General features: G+C 44.2%; 1 protein-coding gene across 1 annotated transcript in view; it reads left to right on the forward strand.

Annotated features, from left to right (window-relative positions):
* The window catches only part of ADHFE1 (alcohol dehydrogenase iron containing 1), a 359867-nt gene that overhangs the window by 177481 nt on the left and 163128 nt on the right, over positions 1–19258 (forward strand). The window contains exon 7 of the mRNA XM_086965816.1: positions 17218–17295. Coding sequence (XP_086821942.1) covers positions 17218–17295 — 78 coding nt within the window. The remainder of the gene's footprint in view (positions 1–17217; positions 17296–19258) is intronic.

A 19258-nucleotide genomic window follows, 5' to 3' on the forward strand; every position in this document is an offset into this window, starting at 1 on the left:
CCCTGAACCCTACAAATACTCCTTTCCCAACAACAGAAAACTGACCCTGAACCCTACAAATACCCCTTTACCCACAAACTGAAAACTGACCCTGAACCCTACAAATACCCCGACACCCACAACCTGAAAACTGACCCTGAACCCTACAAATACTCCTTTCCCAACAAACTGAAAACTGACCCTGAACCCTACAAATACCCCTACACCCACAAACTGAAAACTGACCCTGAACCCTACAAATACTCCTTTCCCAACAAACTGAAAACTGACCCTGAACTCTACAAATACCCCTTTACCCACAAACTGAAAACTGACCCTGTACCCTACAAATAGCCCTTCACCCACAAACTGAAAACTGACCCTGAACCCTACAAATACTCCTTTTCCCACAAACTGAAAACTGACCCTGAACCCTACAAATACTCCTTTCCCAACAAACTGAAAACTGACCCTGAACCCTACAAATACCCCTACACCCACAAACTGAAAACTGACCCTGAACCCTACAAATACTCCTTTCCCAACAAACTGAAAACTGAACCTGAACCCTACAAATACCCCTTTACCCACAAACTGAAAACTGACCCTGAACCCTACAAATAGCCCTTCACCCACAAACTGAAAACTGACCCTGAACCCTACAAATACTCCTTTTCCCACAAACTGAAAACTGACCCTGAACCCTACAAATACCCCTTTACCCACAAACTGAAAACTGACCCTGAACCCTACAAATACCCCTTTACCCACAAACTGAAAACTGACCCTCAACCTTAAAAATACCCATTTACCCACAAACGTAAAAATTTTCCAAATCCCACTAAATACACCTTTACTCACGACTAGAAAAATGACCCAGAACCCTAAAAAATAAACCTATAACAAAAACTATGAAACAAAGCCAGAACACTATAAATAATAATGAACAAAACATTAAACATAAATATATAAAAAAAACAAATATTTTTTAAAAAACTATTATAAAATATATTATCACATTAGCTATAATAATAATTTAGATTAATTAATATTGTTTAATTCCAATTAATTAATTAACATCAACATTAATTAACACATTACATTTAAATGTATACAATTAATGTAATTAAGTCATTATTATAAATTAATTACCAATTAATTTATTTAAATGATATGCAATATATTAATTACATCATTAACTAATTATAATTAATGTGTTAGCAATTAATAAATGTAAATAATATACTAATTCTTAATACAATAAATAACTAATTATTATTAATTAATAACCAATGTATCAATTAAAATCATATACAAATTAATTTTTAAAAATATTGATTATTAATATTCAATTAATCAATTAATCAATTAAATTATATTCAAATTAATCAATTAAACAATTAACTAATTAATATTACTTAATTACCAATTAAAATCTAATTAAAACAATTACCAAACATATATTAACTAATTAATTATTATTAAATTACTTCCCACCCTATTCCCCTATAAACCCACAACCCGCTCCTAAACATTAGGTACTATTTATTTATATAATATATATATTATTTTATAAAATTAATATTTTCTAACATTTTCTCGATATTTTTTACTTTCACTATATTTCGATATTTTGTCTAGTCGATATTTTTGAGTCGATATTTTTGTATTCGATATTTTTGGGTCATTTTTGCAGTCGATATTTTTTTCAACGATATTCCTATAGTCGATATTTTGTTAATGTCGATATTTTTCCGTCGATATTTTGTCCATTCGATATTATGTAGTCGATATTATGTCCAGTTACCCCGGAGGACTATGGCAGATGTCAGAAGACCCTGGAATAAATTAACATCAGAGGGCTTCAGGGTGAGATACTTAGAACCCAATTGGGTTGAATGTGGGGACAACGTTACCTCTGCATTAACCAAATTCAATGAAGCTATAACCGCAACCATTGATCATGTTGTTCCTTTGAGGACATATAAACCGCGGCCTGCCCCTAAACAAGAAGTTTGGTTTACAGACGATCTTAGACAATTAAAGCTAACTACGAGGAAGTTAGAAAAACGATGGAGAGTTACACGTAAGGCAGAGGACAAAGAAAATCACAGGACCTCCCTAAAAAGTTACCACAAAGCCATTCGGGCCGCGCGGAAACACCATATCGCTGCCCAATTATCAGCAGCTGGTAAAAACTCCAAAGTACTGTATCAAATTTTACAAACATTCACTAAGCCCTCGGCCTGCGAAACGGATGGGATTGAGTCCCAGGAACTTTGTAATAACATCTCACAGTTCTTTGTCAGAAAAATTGAAGGCATTTATGCTAAGATCTTAGCCTCAAAATCCACCTCTAATAACATGGGTTCTGTTGATAGCATGTCCCAGCCACTTCCTAGCTCAGCAAAAAACAAGATCAGTAAACTTGCAGAATTCCCACCTGTATCTATGGAGGAGATAACTACTCTAATCACCCAAACAAGGAGTGGGTGCCCTTCAGATATCATCCCAGCACGGGTCACGTCACTTTTGAGTGACGAGCTGGGTGCTGGAATTCGGCAGGTTGTCAATCTTTCCTTGAGCACAGGGGAAGTTCCCCTTGGCTGGAAGCATGCTTTGGTGAGACCTCTACGGAAGAACAACTCCATTCCGTGGACAGATCTGACAAACCTGAGACCCATCTCCCTCCTCCCTTTTTTAGGGAAGCTTACTGAGAAGTTTGTAAACCGGCACTTATCCAAATACATCGAAAGTGCGGGGGGGCTCGATCCATCCCAATCGGGGTTCAGACCCAGGCACAGCACTGAGACCGCCTTGCTGTCCGTCGCTGACGATCTTCGTATGCTACAGGATAAGGGTTATTCCGTTATCCTGGTGCTTCTAGATCTGTCAGCGGCGTTTGACACTGTGTCACATGATATCATGACCTCCAGACTAATTGACATCGGTCTGGGAGGCAAGGCGCTGGCCTGGTTAAGGAGTTTTTTCACCAATCGCACTCAGAGAGTCATACTGGGTCCTTACCAGTCAGAGGAGGTTGAGATCTCAAAGGGGGTGCCACAGGGCTCCTGCTTGAGCCCAACGCTTTTTAACATCTATGTGGCACCCCTAGCTAACATCATGAGATCTCATGGGTTTATCCCTGTATCTTATGCAGACGATACTCAACTCCTCTTCCCGTTTAAAATCATGACTCCTGAGGTGCGCAACTCCTTTGCACGGGGAATGAAAGAGGTGGCACATTGGATGGCAGCAAATTTCCTTCAGTGTAACGTCTCTAAGACTGAGGTTATGCTCTTTGGAGAAGCCAAACGACTATGGACTCCTGACTGGTGGCCTCAAGATCTAGGCCCAGTCCCTGAGCCCAGAGTGGTAGTGAAAGACCTAGGAGTTAAGCTGGATCAGGAGCTTGCCCTCTAATCAAGTGGTAAGCTCCTGTTTCCATGTTATTGGTCTTCTCCGACGGGTATTTCCCCTGTTACCTGATACCACCAGGAAAACACTAATTCAGTCGCTCGTGCTGAGCAGACTGGATTTTTGTAATGGTTTGATGCTAGCCGCCAATGAGGGGGTCATTGCCAGACTACAAGTCATGCAAAATACAGCTGCACGTCTCGTTCTCAATGCCCCGGCCCGCACTCCCTCAATTCCACTACTAAATAAACTCCATTGGCTCACTGTAAAACAGAGGGTGTTGTTTAAAACGTGCTGCATCATACATAAATGCCTCACTGGTAAAGGTCCTGACTACCTAACTAAAAAGTTCATTCCCTACACCCCCTTAAGATCTCTGAGATCTGGAAATCAAGAATTGTTATGTGTCCCTAGGTTTTGGAAGTCCAGACAAGGGGGAAGGGCTTTGTCAGTAGCTGGTTCAAAGCTCTGGAATGATCTCCCCTATGATATCCGAGTTTGTAAGGAATATTTTCCTTTTAGGAAAAAACTAAAAACTTTCCTGTTTAATTACTAGTTCTGATAGGGCAATTGATAACATCAGACAGGGCTTTTGTTCACAGATGTTGCCAAGGTGCGGAGATACTCCTCAGGGAGTCGAGTCCTAGCGCGGTATAAGTCTGTAAAATAAAATAAATAAATAAATAAAATGCCCAGACAGTCCCATATTGCCTCTGCCACCTCAACCAGAACTGTTTCAGTGCTGTGCGATGAGCAAAATCCGGATTGCGCCGGATGTAAAAGCGCTTCCCTCTCCACAAACTCAGTAAGCTGATTATTTACAACCTTCTCACACACCTTAACCTAGGTAGGGAGAATGGAAATGGGCCTATAATTCCCTGGGCAAAGGGGGTCTAGTGACTGCTTTTTCAAAAGGTGCTGGATCTTGGCCTCCTTACAGGCCAGAGAACCAACGCTTTCCGGAGGGAAAGATTAATAATGGCGTTAACGGAGGAGGAGCCTAGCCTGCAACCATGATGGCCGCCTAAACCCTCGGCTCCGCCGACCCTCTCGCTTTCCTCCCGTATTGCCACCTATCCTGCAAGCTATCCTGTTTTTAGGCCGATTTATCGGATTCGGGAGGTGACTCTGATTCCAACGCTGTGCTCCCCGGCACGCTCCCGGCGGTGGAAGCTAAGCGGTGTCCTTGCTTCCTCCTTCGCGTTCAATGGCGGTGACCGGGTCTTTCTTCCTCGGAGACGGCCGGCCCTGACTACACCACCGGCGGCCATTGCAAATAGGTCGGAGCCGGCCGGCGGAGGGTAGCTGCTTCACTGTGCTTCCCGCTGCAGCGATTCCGTCTGCTCTCACCTCTTCACGCTTGGAGGACAACGCGGCTGTGAGCGATACATTGTATCCTCTCCCCGGCTCATAGACGGCTTTACCAGCTTTCCCGTCTCCCAGCGCTGTGGTAGGTGCCATTTTGTTTCGAACACTCGGCCCTTGAAACCGACGACCCCGGGCTGCTGCTGAGAGTACGGGCGATCACCGACACTACACTGGAATCGCGTGGGGTGTCGGAATGGAGTGTGCTGCCCCTGTGCCCCCGACCTGGCTGTACTATGCGGAGCGGCGACGCGATGTTCGGCTGTTCACAGGGGATGTCGGCGGCCAGTCTCGAGAACTGCTCTATGTCTGTGTGCCCGAAGTGCAGGGAGCTGCTGCATCCCTTTTTCCTGAGGAACCACTGCGGATTGGCGATGTTCTGGGCGCTCTAGGTGCATTGCGAGCTGCCCTACGCGATGATGCCCAAGATCTGGGGGGCCGACTGGACGCCATTTCCTCTGCTGTGCCCTCGACCGGCCAAGTTTGCTTTCGAGTGCGGGGCACTGTGCCACACCCGGTAACCGACTGCTGTGGATTGCCTACCCAGATGTACACGGAGGCATTGAAGGTACAGGATCCTGATTCAGCCGCGGTACTGACTGTATTGGTTGGGAAGAGGTCTGGTGTTCGTGGACCTATGCGGTGGCTGGGGAATCGTCTCCGGACACCATGTCCGGCAGCTCCTTTGTGGTCTACTAGCGGGACTTACTATTCTATCCTGGAACTGATGCTGCTGCTTTGGCCGCCCGATCTTGGAGGATTGTTTTTAAGCGTTGTTTCCTTTTGTACTGTCGTAGCACGCATGGCTTTGAGTTGGACAGACTTTGGTAGACAGCGTCCTATTCTGCTGTGGTCATCCCGTCTGCTTACCCCATCCATGATGGCTACTGTACAGCTGGATCTTGTTGACACACCAGACCGTAAGGGGAAAGGTTGAAGATGTTTTCTCCTTTTTTGGTTGCTGATGCTCGCACTGCTAGGACTATTTTGGACAAATGGGGGAGTTGAATGTTGGTTCTATATCGGTTTGGGGGTCCGGGGACGGGCGGCCGTGACTGCAAATGTTGATTGTTCTGAGTATGTACGTTTGGCCCTCCTCCGGTTTTACATGATTCCTTTTCTCTTCTTCCTTTTTTTTCTGCTTCTGTATTTCGGGTACTCTTTTTTGGGCGACAGACACACTGCTGGGGGGGGGGGGTAGGCCATAGCCTCTGCATGCGTGTAGGGTGGGGGGTAGGGGGGGGGGTTATTTTGTCCGTTTTCGTTTCTATGGGCCTTATTTTTCTCTCTGTACTTACCTTCTTTTCTTTTCTTCTTTCTTCTTGGGTCAGTGGGGTGGATCGGTGTTAGGTGGGTAGCGACCGGCATGTTACATACTTTGTGATTGTTTATCCTTTTGTGTTATCCCTATGCCGCCATTTTGATTATGTTTTTCTGCTCGTTGGATTTCATCTGGTAGACGTTGCCCACTCATGTCTTCGGTGGATTGTATGTACCTTGATCCTTCTTGCTCCTATACTTTCCTATATATTTTAATAACAAAAAATTAAAAAAATGAACCTTAAATTCTCCTGTCTCTCGGTAGTACGTAGAAATCCAGTGTAACTCAGGTTGATTGTTTTCTTGCACTGCAGTGCTACTGAGTTGAAGTATAGCTTGCTACAGTGCCTATAAATATGTCGAGGCTGGCCGGATGGTTGTAGGCCCGTATTTGTCTTTTGATACTGTGCAATAAAGGTTTTCAAAAATTTTTTAAAAAATAAAAATAATGGCGTTAACTTCCACATTAACAGCCTCTGAAACCGCTGCCAGTGTCCTGGCTGGACATGGGTCTAAGGGGGAACCTGATTTTAGGCCTTTGAGAATTTTAAAATATTCCAACATTCCAACGGGCCAACAGGCCTAAATTCGGATTGTGCGCAACCAGTGGTTTCCGAAAAGCACACCAGGGTAGCCTCTGGATAAGTACTGCTTGGGATGAAGGTAGATTGAATAGCTAAAATCTTATCTCTAAAAGAGTGAGAAAGAGTATTACACCACAAAGGAGAGGATAGCATCACACTGGCTTGGGCAGCGGGAGACATAAAGCTCTTGACAATCGTATACATTTCCCTGGAGTTATTATTAGCAGCTTCAATACGGGCTGAGTAGAATTGCCTTTTAGCCGTCTTGATGGCTGCATAATATAACTTCTGCTTATCTCTAAGCTTTCTCTTGTCCAGTTTTAAAATGCCATTTAAACCTCACAAAATAAACCTTTAGCCAGACCTAAATATTCCTTTTTAATACAGAGACTCAGGGTGTACAGTTCATGATTCGCATACTATTGCTCTAGAGTCTGAGTGTACAGCTCATTGAAATTATATAGCACACGGTATTGTATTTGCTATCCTGTAACAGCTCACTGTATGAATCACACTGTGGAACATTATTGTTTATAACCACTTTTTGTGTTTATTTTTCACAATGCAACACATCAAACCTCCTCCATTCTTCATGAACAAACCCACAATGTTCTGGAGCAAATGGAAAAAGGATTTTAATAAGTACCTTATAGTGATGTCTGAATATAACTGTTAAAGCTACACTGTCAAAACTGAGTCAACTAGATATCAGAGTGTATACATCACAAAGACAGTGTATTTGTGAAGAAAGAAATTACGAGGAATAAACTCAACATGCATAGAAGAGACCGGTACATCACAGAGTATTCATGAATGGCTAACCAGTCCAAAACCAATGATATAGGGTTTCCATCAAAAGAGACTTAATGATCAGTCATATCATCTGGCCAAACCCTGGTGTGTGGAGGGCTGGTCCCCTGATCATAGGGACCGAACCGCACCTTGTTGATGTTAAAGGCCCTTTTATAGGCCGATATTTGTTACTGTCCTCTTGCACTGTTCTGGTTTTTAATTAGGAGGCATGTCATGTCCATAGAATAAAGTTGTTAGAAGGAGGGCATTCCATCCTATTTTAAGTCACTATTAGTTTTGTTGCACCTGTCTATTCTACCATCAAAGATCAGTCATTATGGATGTTTCATTTATGTTGGTGGACCAAATCCCAAAACATCAACAAGGTGTGGTTCGGTCCCTATGATCAGGGGACCAGCCCTCCACACACCAGGGTTTGATAACATAGAATTACAGAATTTCATCAGAGTCCATGCCAAAACACACTGAACAACCAATTTGAGTCATTAGGAGGAAGAAACCCCAATTCTCAACTAGTTCCCTCATGGATGAAATGGGGTAAAGAATGGACTGACGTAAACACCACACAACCCTGGAGACAATGAGAAATGATACACCAGGAAGACCGAAAAGAAAGATATAACAACCACAAACACACCAAAACGTCCAGTGTTGTGGCAGGGATGGAATAAAGATTAAGTCCCAGAGTGGAGCTGTCAAAGACTCTAAGTTTTCAGAACCATGAAAGTAATCAAAACGTTTCACAATGCCATAAAGACTGATGATGGTAGAATATGGAATTTGGGGAGGGTGGCGAAACTGAGACACCCTATTTTCAGAAAGGATAACAACCATCATCTAGCAGGGTGAGACTCAAGCTATGACAATCCTCCTGGCAGAGGGAATGGGTTATTGAATAACTGCTCACAACAATCATCCCAATGGGAGTTTCTCTTTTAGAGTACAGACCCATCCCATCAGAACACCAAGATACTTGAAAGACTATGGCTGGGATTAATTAAAAGGGAGCTTTCATTGTGTGAGTTAGATCCTGTAAAGCGTATCTTATACATATTTCACAAGATAATGTCTGGTATTATAAGACGTATTATCAGTACATTGTATCCTACAAGTACTATTTTATACAAAAGTGTATTAACATGTTTGTATATTATTATTCAACCATCGGTGTGCATTCTCAGGACTGCCCCTCATCTCGTTCCATCGTATCAATGTGGGCCATCCCCTCCCTTCATCCCACTTCCCCCTTCCCCCTTCCCTCTCCCTTTAACCCTTGCATCTTGTTGGTGATGAAAGGGGATGTGTGGTAGCTTCTATAGTGGTACCTCCCATTCCCTATGCGCCCCCAACTGTTTCTTGGGACAATAGAACGTTCCAACATAATATTCCCACTGTGGCAAGAGTGTTCCCCTCAGTGAAGAGCGGTACCTGTGCAATGGCTGGTGTGTTCCCAATACACCTCTCTTCAAGCACATCGCACTCCTGCTCATTCATTCTACTTCTCTACAAGGAGGTACACAGTTGTCACTTTTAATTAGGCAAAAGTAAAAGTGCCTGTGCTTACAGCGGAGTGGGTCCATCGTGTATTTGGGTGAGAGGAAGTGAAGGAGATGCGAGGAAGGGCTTTCATGAGATGTAGAGAGAAATAGAGCCCCAAAATTGCACCCACATACACCATTTTAAAAAGGATTCTCGGAGGATGAACCCCCTAATCCCCTTATAAGAGTTAGGCTTGTTCACTTCGCTCATGCCTAAAAATTCATTCATTACCATTACTCCCAGCACTTTTAAATTTCACCGGCCACCACTGAAAACAACAGCTTCGGTGAAAGGGGCTGTTGAGACTAAATATGACAAGATTTTTAAAAAGTAGAAGAACAACTGGTAGACTTTATATGGTAAAGTGCAATTTACTGAAAGTGCGGACACAGCCGCTGCAGCTTTAGAGAGTTGAGCTGGGGCCTAAAAGAAACTAGGCTGCCAATGGTGGCATCCAAGAAAACCCACGGTAGCTGCCAGATGCAAAACCTAAAACAGACTAAAAACACAGGGCAAAAAGACTTGTTTGGATACAGAAAACACAATTCACAATGTCTGCTCGTAAACTACTAACGGTAGCTGCACTATTCATCAGTACAGTAAACAATAAATGTTACTTTTAACTATTTTAGGTACTCAGTTTCCCGACCTCAGAAGGATGTCTTTTCGGAATATGAACTCTCGACTTCCAGAACACAATGCATTTTTCTATCAGGGGTGCATCCTAAGTCCTACAGCAGGCTTTATCTTTATTTATTATAATTAGCTGTTACCTTAATTTTTCCAACAAAGCAGACAGCTCTGCAATCGGTGCCCTAGTGTTAATCCACGTTGAGGCACACTGTCAAGATTCCCAAAACCAGTTATGTTCTTCAGAGAAGAATGCTGCATCTTCCACCGATGTGCTGCCCAATGATTGGAAATGACCCGGTGAAGTAAAGGAAATGGAAGTTGGCAGAAACAGCTCATGGTCTCTGTATCGAGCATGCACAATTAACTGAATTGGATCTCCCTGACCTTGCACTGGTGAGGAGTATCTAGTGGCTACTCGTCTTTGTAGAGTGAAAGTGGTCCACTGGCCTTGTGCAAGAGTGCCAAGTCCTCCCTGTGCATGCTCATAGAGTAACATTGAACGCACTGAGACCTTGCTCAAAGCTGCTTCTCCTGAATGCTCCTACAATGATATTGGTCTTAATAAGCTGTGCTTCTTCGAATTGCATTCTCAGCACGGTCAACTCTATGTAGCAAGTGATGGTGGTTCTGCCCCAACTGGGCAGCTCCTCCGGTACTTGTATGTGAATTCAGTACATACACAAGGCACACTCCTGGCCTCCACTTTGTCAGCCGCGCCACTTCTGTCCAGCTTGACCCAGGCTGCCAGCCCATGAACCGATGTCACTCACTGCCCATGTCCGCGCGGTCTTGCTGCAGAAACATATCATACTGGACAGGGTCAACCTGTCTAGCATGACAAAAGGGCATCAGGAGAGGATTCCTGCCTGGCCTTGGGCAGGAATGAATGTATGAAAAATGAAATACATAGTCAATGACTGCTGAATGCAAGATCTTGTAAAGAAGGAAAGCTAAAGTGCTTAATGCATTAGCAAATAGGTTACAATACAGGGCTAAAGTAAGCATGGTCAATGTCCATTATGACAATAAACCCACCACAAAACAAGGCTGTCCTTGTATTTTAAACTCCAGTCCTGGAGGCCCTGCCTCCATCTACGGCAGACTCCATAACTTATTGGTGTTGTTGATACATCAAAAGGTAGATGTGGGATGTATGCGGAGGCAGAAGATGGTCGAAAGAAAACACAAATACGGAGTTATAACCTTTGTGACTAAGAGCTCATAGACCTACAAGGGTTAATTAAGGTGCAATACAGAGTCGTCGTCAATTACCCTTATAATTATGATCTTAAAGACACACCACAGTAACGTGCATGGTGCATTCGCCAGCGGGTTATTGAGCAAGGTGCGCTCTCAGGCATTGTCAATAACAATTGCATCCATGCTCTTAAAGACTTAATAAGTGTTGGTACTTCGTGCTTTGGCAGATGTGGTAAAATAGAATACACAAACAGAAATGCAGGGTCTTTGACAATGATGGTTGTAACCATGATCTTAGTGACTCACTAACCTAAAGTGCATAGTGCTTTAGCAAAAGTGTTGGAGTGCTAGACTGGCATGAGCAGCGATCAATCAAGGAGGGTTGTAGATAATTGTGTACAATGTCTTAAGGCTCGCTGCGAAAGTGCTTCATGCTTTAGCAAGTTAGAGTATTAAGATAGTTAAAGTGTTTGCTTTCTGCCAGCAACATAAATGTAAGGGAAGAGAGCTTCTTGACTGCTGAATTAATTGCTTTGTAATTTGTTGCAGGTTTTCAAGTAGGTGCCATAGCTGGATGGGTTCTGCCTCGTTAGCCCAAATTCTAATCTTATTGGGCTGGAGAGGTGTGTTGTGGGAGCCTGACCACCTGCCGATAAGTGCCAATAGTAGCATTGTCAATTCATTTATCTGCTACCTCCTTAAGCGCTCATGCTCTGTATGCTTCTGATGGACAACATTTTGCAGAAATAACTTGTAATAATGGTTGAAGAGGCAGACCTTTTAGTGTGTTCCCTAAAGAGTAAAAGGTGGACATAATAGAGTTACTTTCCCTTTCATCTTAATACCACCCAACATTTCCTGCAGGTAAGTGGACCACACATCTTCAGAGATGTTAGATGATACAGGAGGAGGCCTAAGACCTGTAGCGTGGTTCATCTGTCTGCAAAATTCTCTAGCGTCTTTTTCTTCTAGTTGCAGCTAGTTATTTGTGCCAATATTGGCCTGTCTCCATCTTGGCTGAGTCCCATGTTGCTATTTGTATAGGAGTCTCAGATTGGGTAAGGCAAATGTAGAACTTGGCCTGGATCAAAGTAGCCTGAGTGTGTGGCTTAATTTCCTTTTATCTATGGCAAGCAGGGCTGATGGCAGCCTGGATAAGGATTTGGTTTTCCTGATGGACTTTCATTATCACTCAAAAAGAAGATCAGAAGTTGATCCCATTGCTACTGTGGGTCTGAGGATGTATTGAGTATTTTTTCCCATTGGACCCTTGCTTTGAGTCGACACGAGCAATTGATATTGTTGACCATATTAACTTTCTGTAGTTGACAGTGGAGCTTGTTCCCATATCCTGGCATGTTGGTTTGTGAAGCTGGCCGCGTAGATTAATCAGGATCATCTGAGGTTGGTGGTTACTTTCCAGTCTGGTTCCTATCTCAAAAATATTAACCATTTGAAATAGTGGGAAGTACACAAGGATCTAGTTTCAGATCGAGTTGGCTGTTTCCGAATAAAAAGTGGAATTTGCAGTGGCATCTGACTTGATGCGCCCGTTTAATGATCTCAACCCCGGGTTCTCCAAATTATGCACAAGAACCTGACCTCCAACCTCCTTCCATTGCGACCATGGGTGAAGCAGGGCTATTTGCCAAATCTGGTTTTGAATGTCCAGCAATTATTCATTCTCAACTTTGTGGAGCAGATTTGTGTTAAAGTCGCCTGTCAAGATACGTGGGATCGGATTGGTTGTCACTTGATCGGTTATAAATGGCAATAGTTTTTTGGGTGGATTTTTATGTAGTGTGAACTCGACCCGAAGGTATCCGAGCGCTTTATGTGAGCATCTTATGCCTTACAGATGGACACATTTATTTTTATTAGAAACAGGGAGATTAAGTGGTTTGCCCAAATCGCAGGATGTCGAGCGCCCCAGCCAAGACTCCAACCCAGTTCCCCAGCTTTGAGATCAACTGCTCTAGCTAGTCCTCCTTCTTTGCAGGTGTGGGATGTATGGAGACATTTATTACCAGCAGGGTGGGATTGTTGTCGTAGAAGAGTTTTGATAGTTTCACAGCTTTGATGTTGCCATGGGCCGTTTTTAGATCTTCTATTCTGGTGTTAATGTCAGCCGTAGCATAGATGGATAGATCCCCAACAGGTCATCCTAGCAAGTGAGTTTTTACCATATGTTTGTCGAATCCTAGGAATGCCGTTATGTCCAGGGGGACCAATGGCCAAGTTAGTTTCTTGCAGAATTACCAGATTGAAGGACTTTATATAAACTAAGCAGAGTACGTCATTAATTTTTCTTTCCAGGCTCTCAATGTTCTGTGAACAAATTCCTAGACTTTCCCTGGAAGGCGTGTCTGGTGAAGGTTTTTCTTGTCAAATTTGTTCACAGCTGGAGCATACTTGGTAGCCATACTCAATCAATTAGAACTTGACTGAGCGACCGCTTGACATCATCATTACTGCCACTGATGTTAGCCTTGGGACTTGCTGATGAGATTGATTTCTCTTCTCAAGGCTAAACAGTTTGAGGCTGACGGTGGAGTGGAGCCGAAGCTTCCTGTGAGCTCTTTATTCTAGGTGAAGTTGTGAGAGAGCACCTTCGATTGGGTGACTAAGCATTAGGATTTGATGATATGAAGCGTCCTGGTCCTATGATAACTCAATGCCCCATTTCCCAAAAGTCAGTTTCCCCTTCCAAACCTGCTCGGTAAGTTATTGATTTGCCTAAGTGATTATGGTGGATTATTCCGTGTTGGGTGTAGTGCTGCAGCAGAAAGCTATTTTGTAAATGTCTGCTGTTTTGATATGCCATTAAATTTTTATTTTTGGGAGCATACAGAGCATCGTGCCTCTGTTCATTATATCAAACTGCCCACTTGATTTATATGATGGAGTGAAAATTAATTTGCATAGCTGCTATAGTATTTTGGAGTCCCTTAATTCTATCCTTTTTGCCAGGTGGCATTCTATCCTCTAAGATGGGTAGAAATGTAATAGTTACCAGAGAATCAGATCTGATGGTAGCAGAGGACTATGTCACACTATTAAGGGCAAATGGAGAGCCTGTTGGCGACAAATTAATCTGCTGTCTTTCTCTATTGATTGCTTGACACAGATACTTAATCCTACATTCTTCCTTTTGAGGTGGCCATGGGCCTACTTTAGAGGATTGAGGACCTGGCAGGATTACTTCATGTGCCAAAGGGCTTAACCCTCATCTAGACTCTTTATGCTAGCTGGCTCGGTCAAAGGCTCTTGAGCTACCTGCTTTACTGGATGGTTAGTTCTTGAAGTTGAAGGTTTCTTTTGCCCAAGAGTGACTTTGATCGTGTCCATCTTGTTGTCTATTTTGTCAGGAATAGTTCTGCCAGACAAATTCCCTTCTAGGTCTCGTACAACGCCGTCTGCTGGTGAGTCTTTGACTGTAGCTTTGTTCTTAGAGGCTGGTCTGAAGATAGAATATATGTGTTCATGCTGTACAGTTGACACTCCTTTTGTAGGCTGTTTATTGTGAGCCGTTCTGAGTTTCTTTTTTTTGTTGGAAGCGCTATTCCAATATGTTGAAGAGTAGATGACACAGCACTGACTGCATCTGTCCTGGGGATACCTGAGCAATTGCACTACTCTGATAGCGAGCATCGTGTAGGCCTCCTGATGCTGCTTTCCGTTGGAGGAACTGCTCAGAACATTTTAAAAAGCAGTTTCATGAATTACCAAGAGTCCTGGGTTTCACTGGAGCTTTATGTCTGTAAACACAGAGACTGAGGTGGCAGATAAGCATACAAGTTTGTCAATCACCGGACCACATGCACATGCTAAGACAGGTTGACCTGCATCAGACTTTGTATCAGCGAGTTTAGACCTCCTATTTTAGAGTCAATTGCTGTGACATAGATAGCCATGGTGTTAAGGATCTCCACCCATAGATCAAACTTATTTGACTGGTAGGTTAGTGCATTAACAACTGATTCAATTAAGTGTAACAGAGTGCAGCAAGTGTCCCTTTGCCCTTCCTTATGCCGTGTTGACGAGCTGTGGCAGTCATCTAGGTTGATTCTTCACTGGTACGGAATGAAGAGAGTTGAAACCTGAGGGACCGGTGCATCGGATAGAGCCGGGCTCTTTTCCTGTAATAGGAGTAGTTTCTAATGACAGAGTTAGTGATCTTTCAAGAACAGAAGACCCACCCCTTTTCTGACTAGAAAGTATTGTTGTTTTGTTGGTAGGCTGGTCTAGGATCCAAGGTTTTACAAGGGAGCATCCGTTCCACTCTTCACTATCCTGGTATTCTGGAGGGGAAGTTGTGAGCTCCGGTACTGGTACTGTTTGTGACTAGGTGTCCCTTCCTTTCTTCTGGCTGCTTGACTTAAACTGACATGTCCTAAGGTCTTTTTGTGGTAGAAAGGCCAAATGGAGATCTTTCCATTGTGTTTGCTATGAGTGCCCACGTTGCACCCGGCCCTGTTGTTTCCATTGCAGTCAGTCACTAAGGAGTTGTCTAAAGCCAGAGCTGGTCGCTTACCTCTGGCTTCCATACTTTATATGGCACATACATCCCATTTGAAAGCCTATTCTTGTGCACTGTTGTTATCTGTAACCTTAGGTCGTCTTTGGAGCCATCCAGTTGATGAACAACTATGGGAGGGAATGAGGCTGTATGAGTGATTGTAGGCCTCTTTATTCCCTGTTGTGTGAGAATAGTGCGTTCATTAGATTTTTAAAGAAATTAAATGTTGTCAGGGAGCTTGGCTGTTGTTCTTGCAAATTCAGCTGGTATTGGGGATAAAGTAGGCCATCTCCCGCTGGGGTTGGGGCTGCCGTGCCATTGTGGATGTGGTCTTAATAATGCCATTCTTTTTTGGCATGCTAAGACATCTCTGCTTGTGCCTCATCTTTGTCGGAGTGACCCTTCTCCTCCCTGATTTTATGTCCTCCAGACCAGTAGACCGTGTCACTCTTTGATTGCTCCACCAAATCCTTCCCTTCACTGGAAAGAGTATGTTATTGTTGGCTAGAGAGTAGTGGTTAGACGGGGTTAGACAGGGATCAATGGTTAGTGGCGCTGGTGCTGCGGGTGCAGACTAATCTTAATAGCCTACGGTTGTGTCAAGCCTTCAATAGTTCAACTATTGACACTGGCCTACCCCTGGAGATCTCCTGAGGGTCTCAGCAGAGATGAGCAAACAGAAGAACAGGCGGGGGAGCACACAGCAAGGATGTAGGAGTGCCGCCTCCTCTTTTTCCGCTGGCTCAAACCTCAGGGGGAGCACTACGCACCCCCCACACTCCTGTCCTAGACTTCACCCCGGCTGCGCAGAAGGAGGTAACAAATTCCCCACCCCTCCGATTCAGCGGTCTCTGATGGGGCTATCCCCTGGTGCACCTGTGCCCCATTGAGGGATGTGCCTCTCACTGTAGTCTTATTTTACGGAGCAGACGGGGTAAATCTCGAGCTGCTCCTTGCCTGTGGCCTGCTGCGTTCCAAATGCTTAAGATGCCCTTTAAGTGCCCTGAGGTCATCATCTGCTGCCTCGCTCTCGCTGTTGGGCATGTGCACCTGGGGCAAGCGGCCAAAACCCCTTCGCCACAGGTGTGCAAGAAAGAGGTGAGGGGGCAGGCAGGGGAAAAGGGCCAGCTGGCTGCCTGATAGGGCCCACTGCCGCCCACAGTAGATGGGCAAATTTGGCCTTCGAGAGCAGTGCCACCAACAAGTGCCAACACCTTCGGCAGCAGGCCACATAGTCCAAGGCATAGTGCAAGAGCAGCAAACGGGCAAACCTGGCCTCTGTGCATGTTGAGTGGGCTGCCGACAAACTGCAACTGTGGGCGGAATGTCTTCGTCTCCTGGTAGTGTAGTGTCCCTCGTCAGAGAGGAGCCTTGGGCAGGAAGGGCTCTTGTGGTCCAATTTGCTGCTCTAACATGTTAGACAGCTAGGTTAGAGCAGTACATTAACATTTGGAAACAAAAGATAAAGGAAGGTGCTCAAAGCACGAAAAGCAAAGTAGGGATCCAGCACAACCATAAATGAGTCACTCAAGCATTTAGTGGTAGGATACAACAAATCCAGTTATAACACTGTGAAACTGAAATGCTTCTGGGCGGGACAAACAAAGAGATAGGAATGAAAGTCAAGTGGAGACTCCTGAGACATACAGCAAAGCCATCCAGCCATAAGCATTGGACAAACCCAATGCTTGCTCTGTGTGTTGGAAACAATAGGTGAGACCAACAGACAGATATAACTGTAGCCGAAACCGGAAAACATTGGTGTGAAGCACTGCAAATAGGTTGTTCTTACAATTGTTATGTAATGTTATTGCATTACACTAAAAGCCTAAACCATTTCTCTTGCAGTTCCCACTACAGCTGGAACCGGAAGCGAAACTACAGGGATTGCAGTATTTGATTACGAAAAACTGAAAGCAAAAACTGGTAAGTGTTTTCATGTGTACAGTAGGCACCAATGCTTTTCTCCTAAATTAGTATATGGAGTTTAGTGATAATTCATATGAAAAATGCACCTTTCAATAGGAAGAGCAAAATTATTTTTTTCTTACACTGTGTTATCCTCATGTGCGTTTGGTGTAATATGTGATCTACGTTTACACTGAGCCAACAAAAATATGACAGTCACTGGAACTATGGGTGTAGGAGGTGCAGCTGTCGCTCCCCCAGAATAACCAGCTCTGCTGGTGGGTGTTGCCAGTTTTGTTTTCCTTGCCCTGCAACGCTCTGGTGTGACTCCCAGTCCCAGGGCATAACAGTTACCAAATCTGCCGCAGCTGACTTAGGAGAGGCTTGGCCATCGTGCATATAGTGCTGCCTCTCCCCTTGTGGTATGGTACGCTCTGCTGGTGGGGACTGTCAGTTGTGTTTCCTTGTCCTGTAACGCACTGGTGGGACTTGCAGTCCAGGGCCTACAGCTACCAAATCCGCCACAGCTGACTAGGGGATAGGGGGGTAGAGGGGACGTGGCCATTGCGCATAGAGCGCTGCCTCCCGCTCGTGCCATTGGGTGCACGTAGGTGAAGCCCAGACCAAGGGCGGGCCCATCTGAGACCAGAAGAGGCTGAGCTGGGCCACCCCCCTAACGCCTATATTCTGGCTGACAAAGGTACTGTGTATCTGCTAACCATCTGACATTTAGCACCTCTAGTCTGACTTTCTAATCTTGGAATTTACTGTTTTATGTGCTTTGTTTTTAAGCTCTGGGTTAGCACCTTTTTATTTAAAGTCATTGTTACATAGGAGCTTAGTAATGAACAAGAGAAAGGCTGTTGAGGGAGGGACTGGCACGGATTCAGAGGGAACTGCGTGCTCGAACAAATAGATAGCTTTCTTATTGAACGTGAGGAGATTCTAGTTCCGCCAGTGGTTGACCGCCCCTAAGTACCAGGTGCTCTCCAACTAAGCACAGGCTCCACCAAGCAAAAGAGATTCCCAAAGATGTTTAAGAAACCTCATACTCGGGCTAAAGCTATTAGGTACTCCCTCGCCAGTTAGTCCTAAAGTCGAAGGGCCTTCTGCTTCATCGGAACCCAGCCCTCCTGATTTGGCCATTACTTGAAGTAATCAGTTTTTATCACTTCAATGTATAGATGGTGATTCTCCGAACACTGAGGAGTGGGTGGCCGAGTGTTTTTTCCCCACTACTGGCAGTCATGTCTTCGCCTTCCCAACTCGATGCACATGAGTATAATTGTGGTTTGAGAGCGGAAATTGATTTACCATTGACATCTACAATATCTATGCAAGAGGAACTAGGGGGGCAGGCCTTCAGACACTTGCAAAAACGCCAGGAGGTTTTTGTTGAAAGAGATCCCAACCCTCTTTTGAATCTAACTTCAATGTCACCTTTCAACCTTTGGACAGGAATGATGTGTGCGAAGTGGTGGAGGTAGATGAGTCATGGTCATCTCCTAGATGGACCTACCTTCTGTTAAAAGCCCTGACTTTGGAGTTTGGGTTGAGGGCAGAAAATGGTAGTACCAAAATAAATAGAATGGGAGCAAATACTTTTAATTGAATAAATTGTAATAGTCGTATTGATTATATCCTGATAGACTTGAGGCTCTGGTCTATTGTTGAAGATCTAGTTGTGAGTACTAGATCCGATAGTGACCACAGCCCACTTTGCGTTAGCCTGTTGTCCCCGTGGGTTGGTTATCACAGTTTGCCCCAAAAATGTCAGCTAACCCAGGATGTGTTACCATCTACGATGAGCATCTCCTTCAGCGGCAACAGTTGATCCTACACGAACAAAAGCTCCAGCTTATCAATCAGGATTTGTTAGTATGTACGTCAGAGATTACTGCCCTGTATGCGCAGACAGGAGGGTTGAATATAGTTCCAGTTGTTCTTTCCTGTTTTTTTTAGCAGTTGCTGTCCTTCATCA

Source organism: Lissotriton vulgaris, chromosome 4_1, assembly GCF_964263255.1.
Source record: "Lissotriton vulgaris chromosome 4_1, aLisVul1.2, whole genome shotgun sequence".
Taxonomy (NCBI): domain Eukaryota; kingdom Metazoa; phylum Chordata; class Amphibia; order Caudata; family Salamandridae; genus Lissotriton; species Lissotriton vulgaris.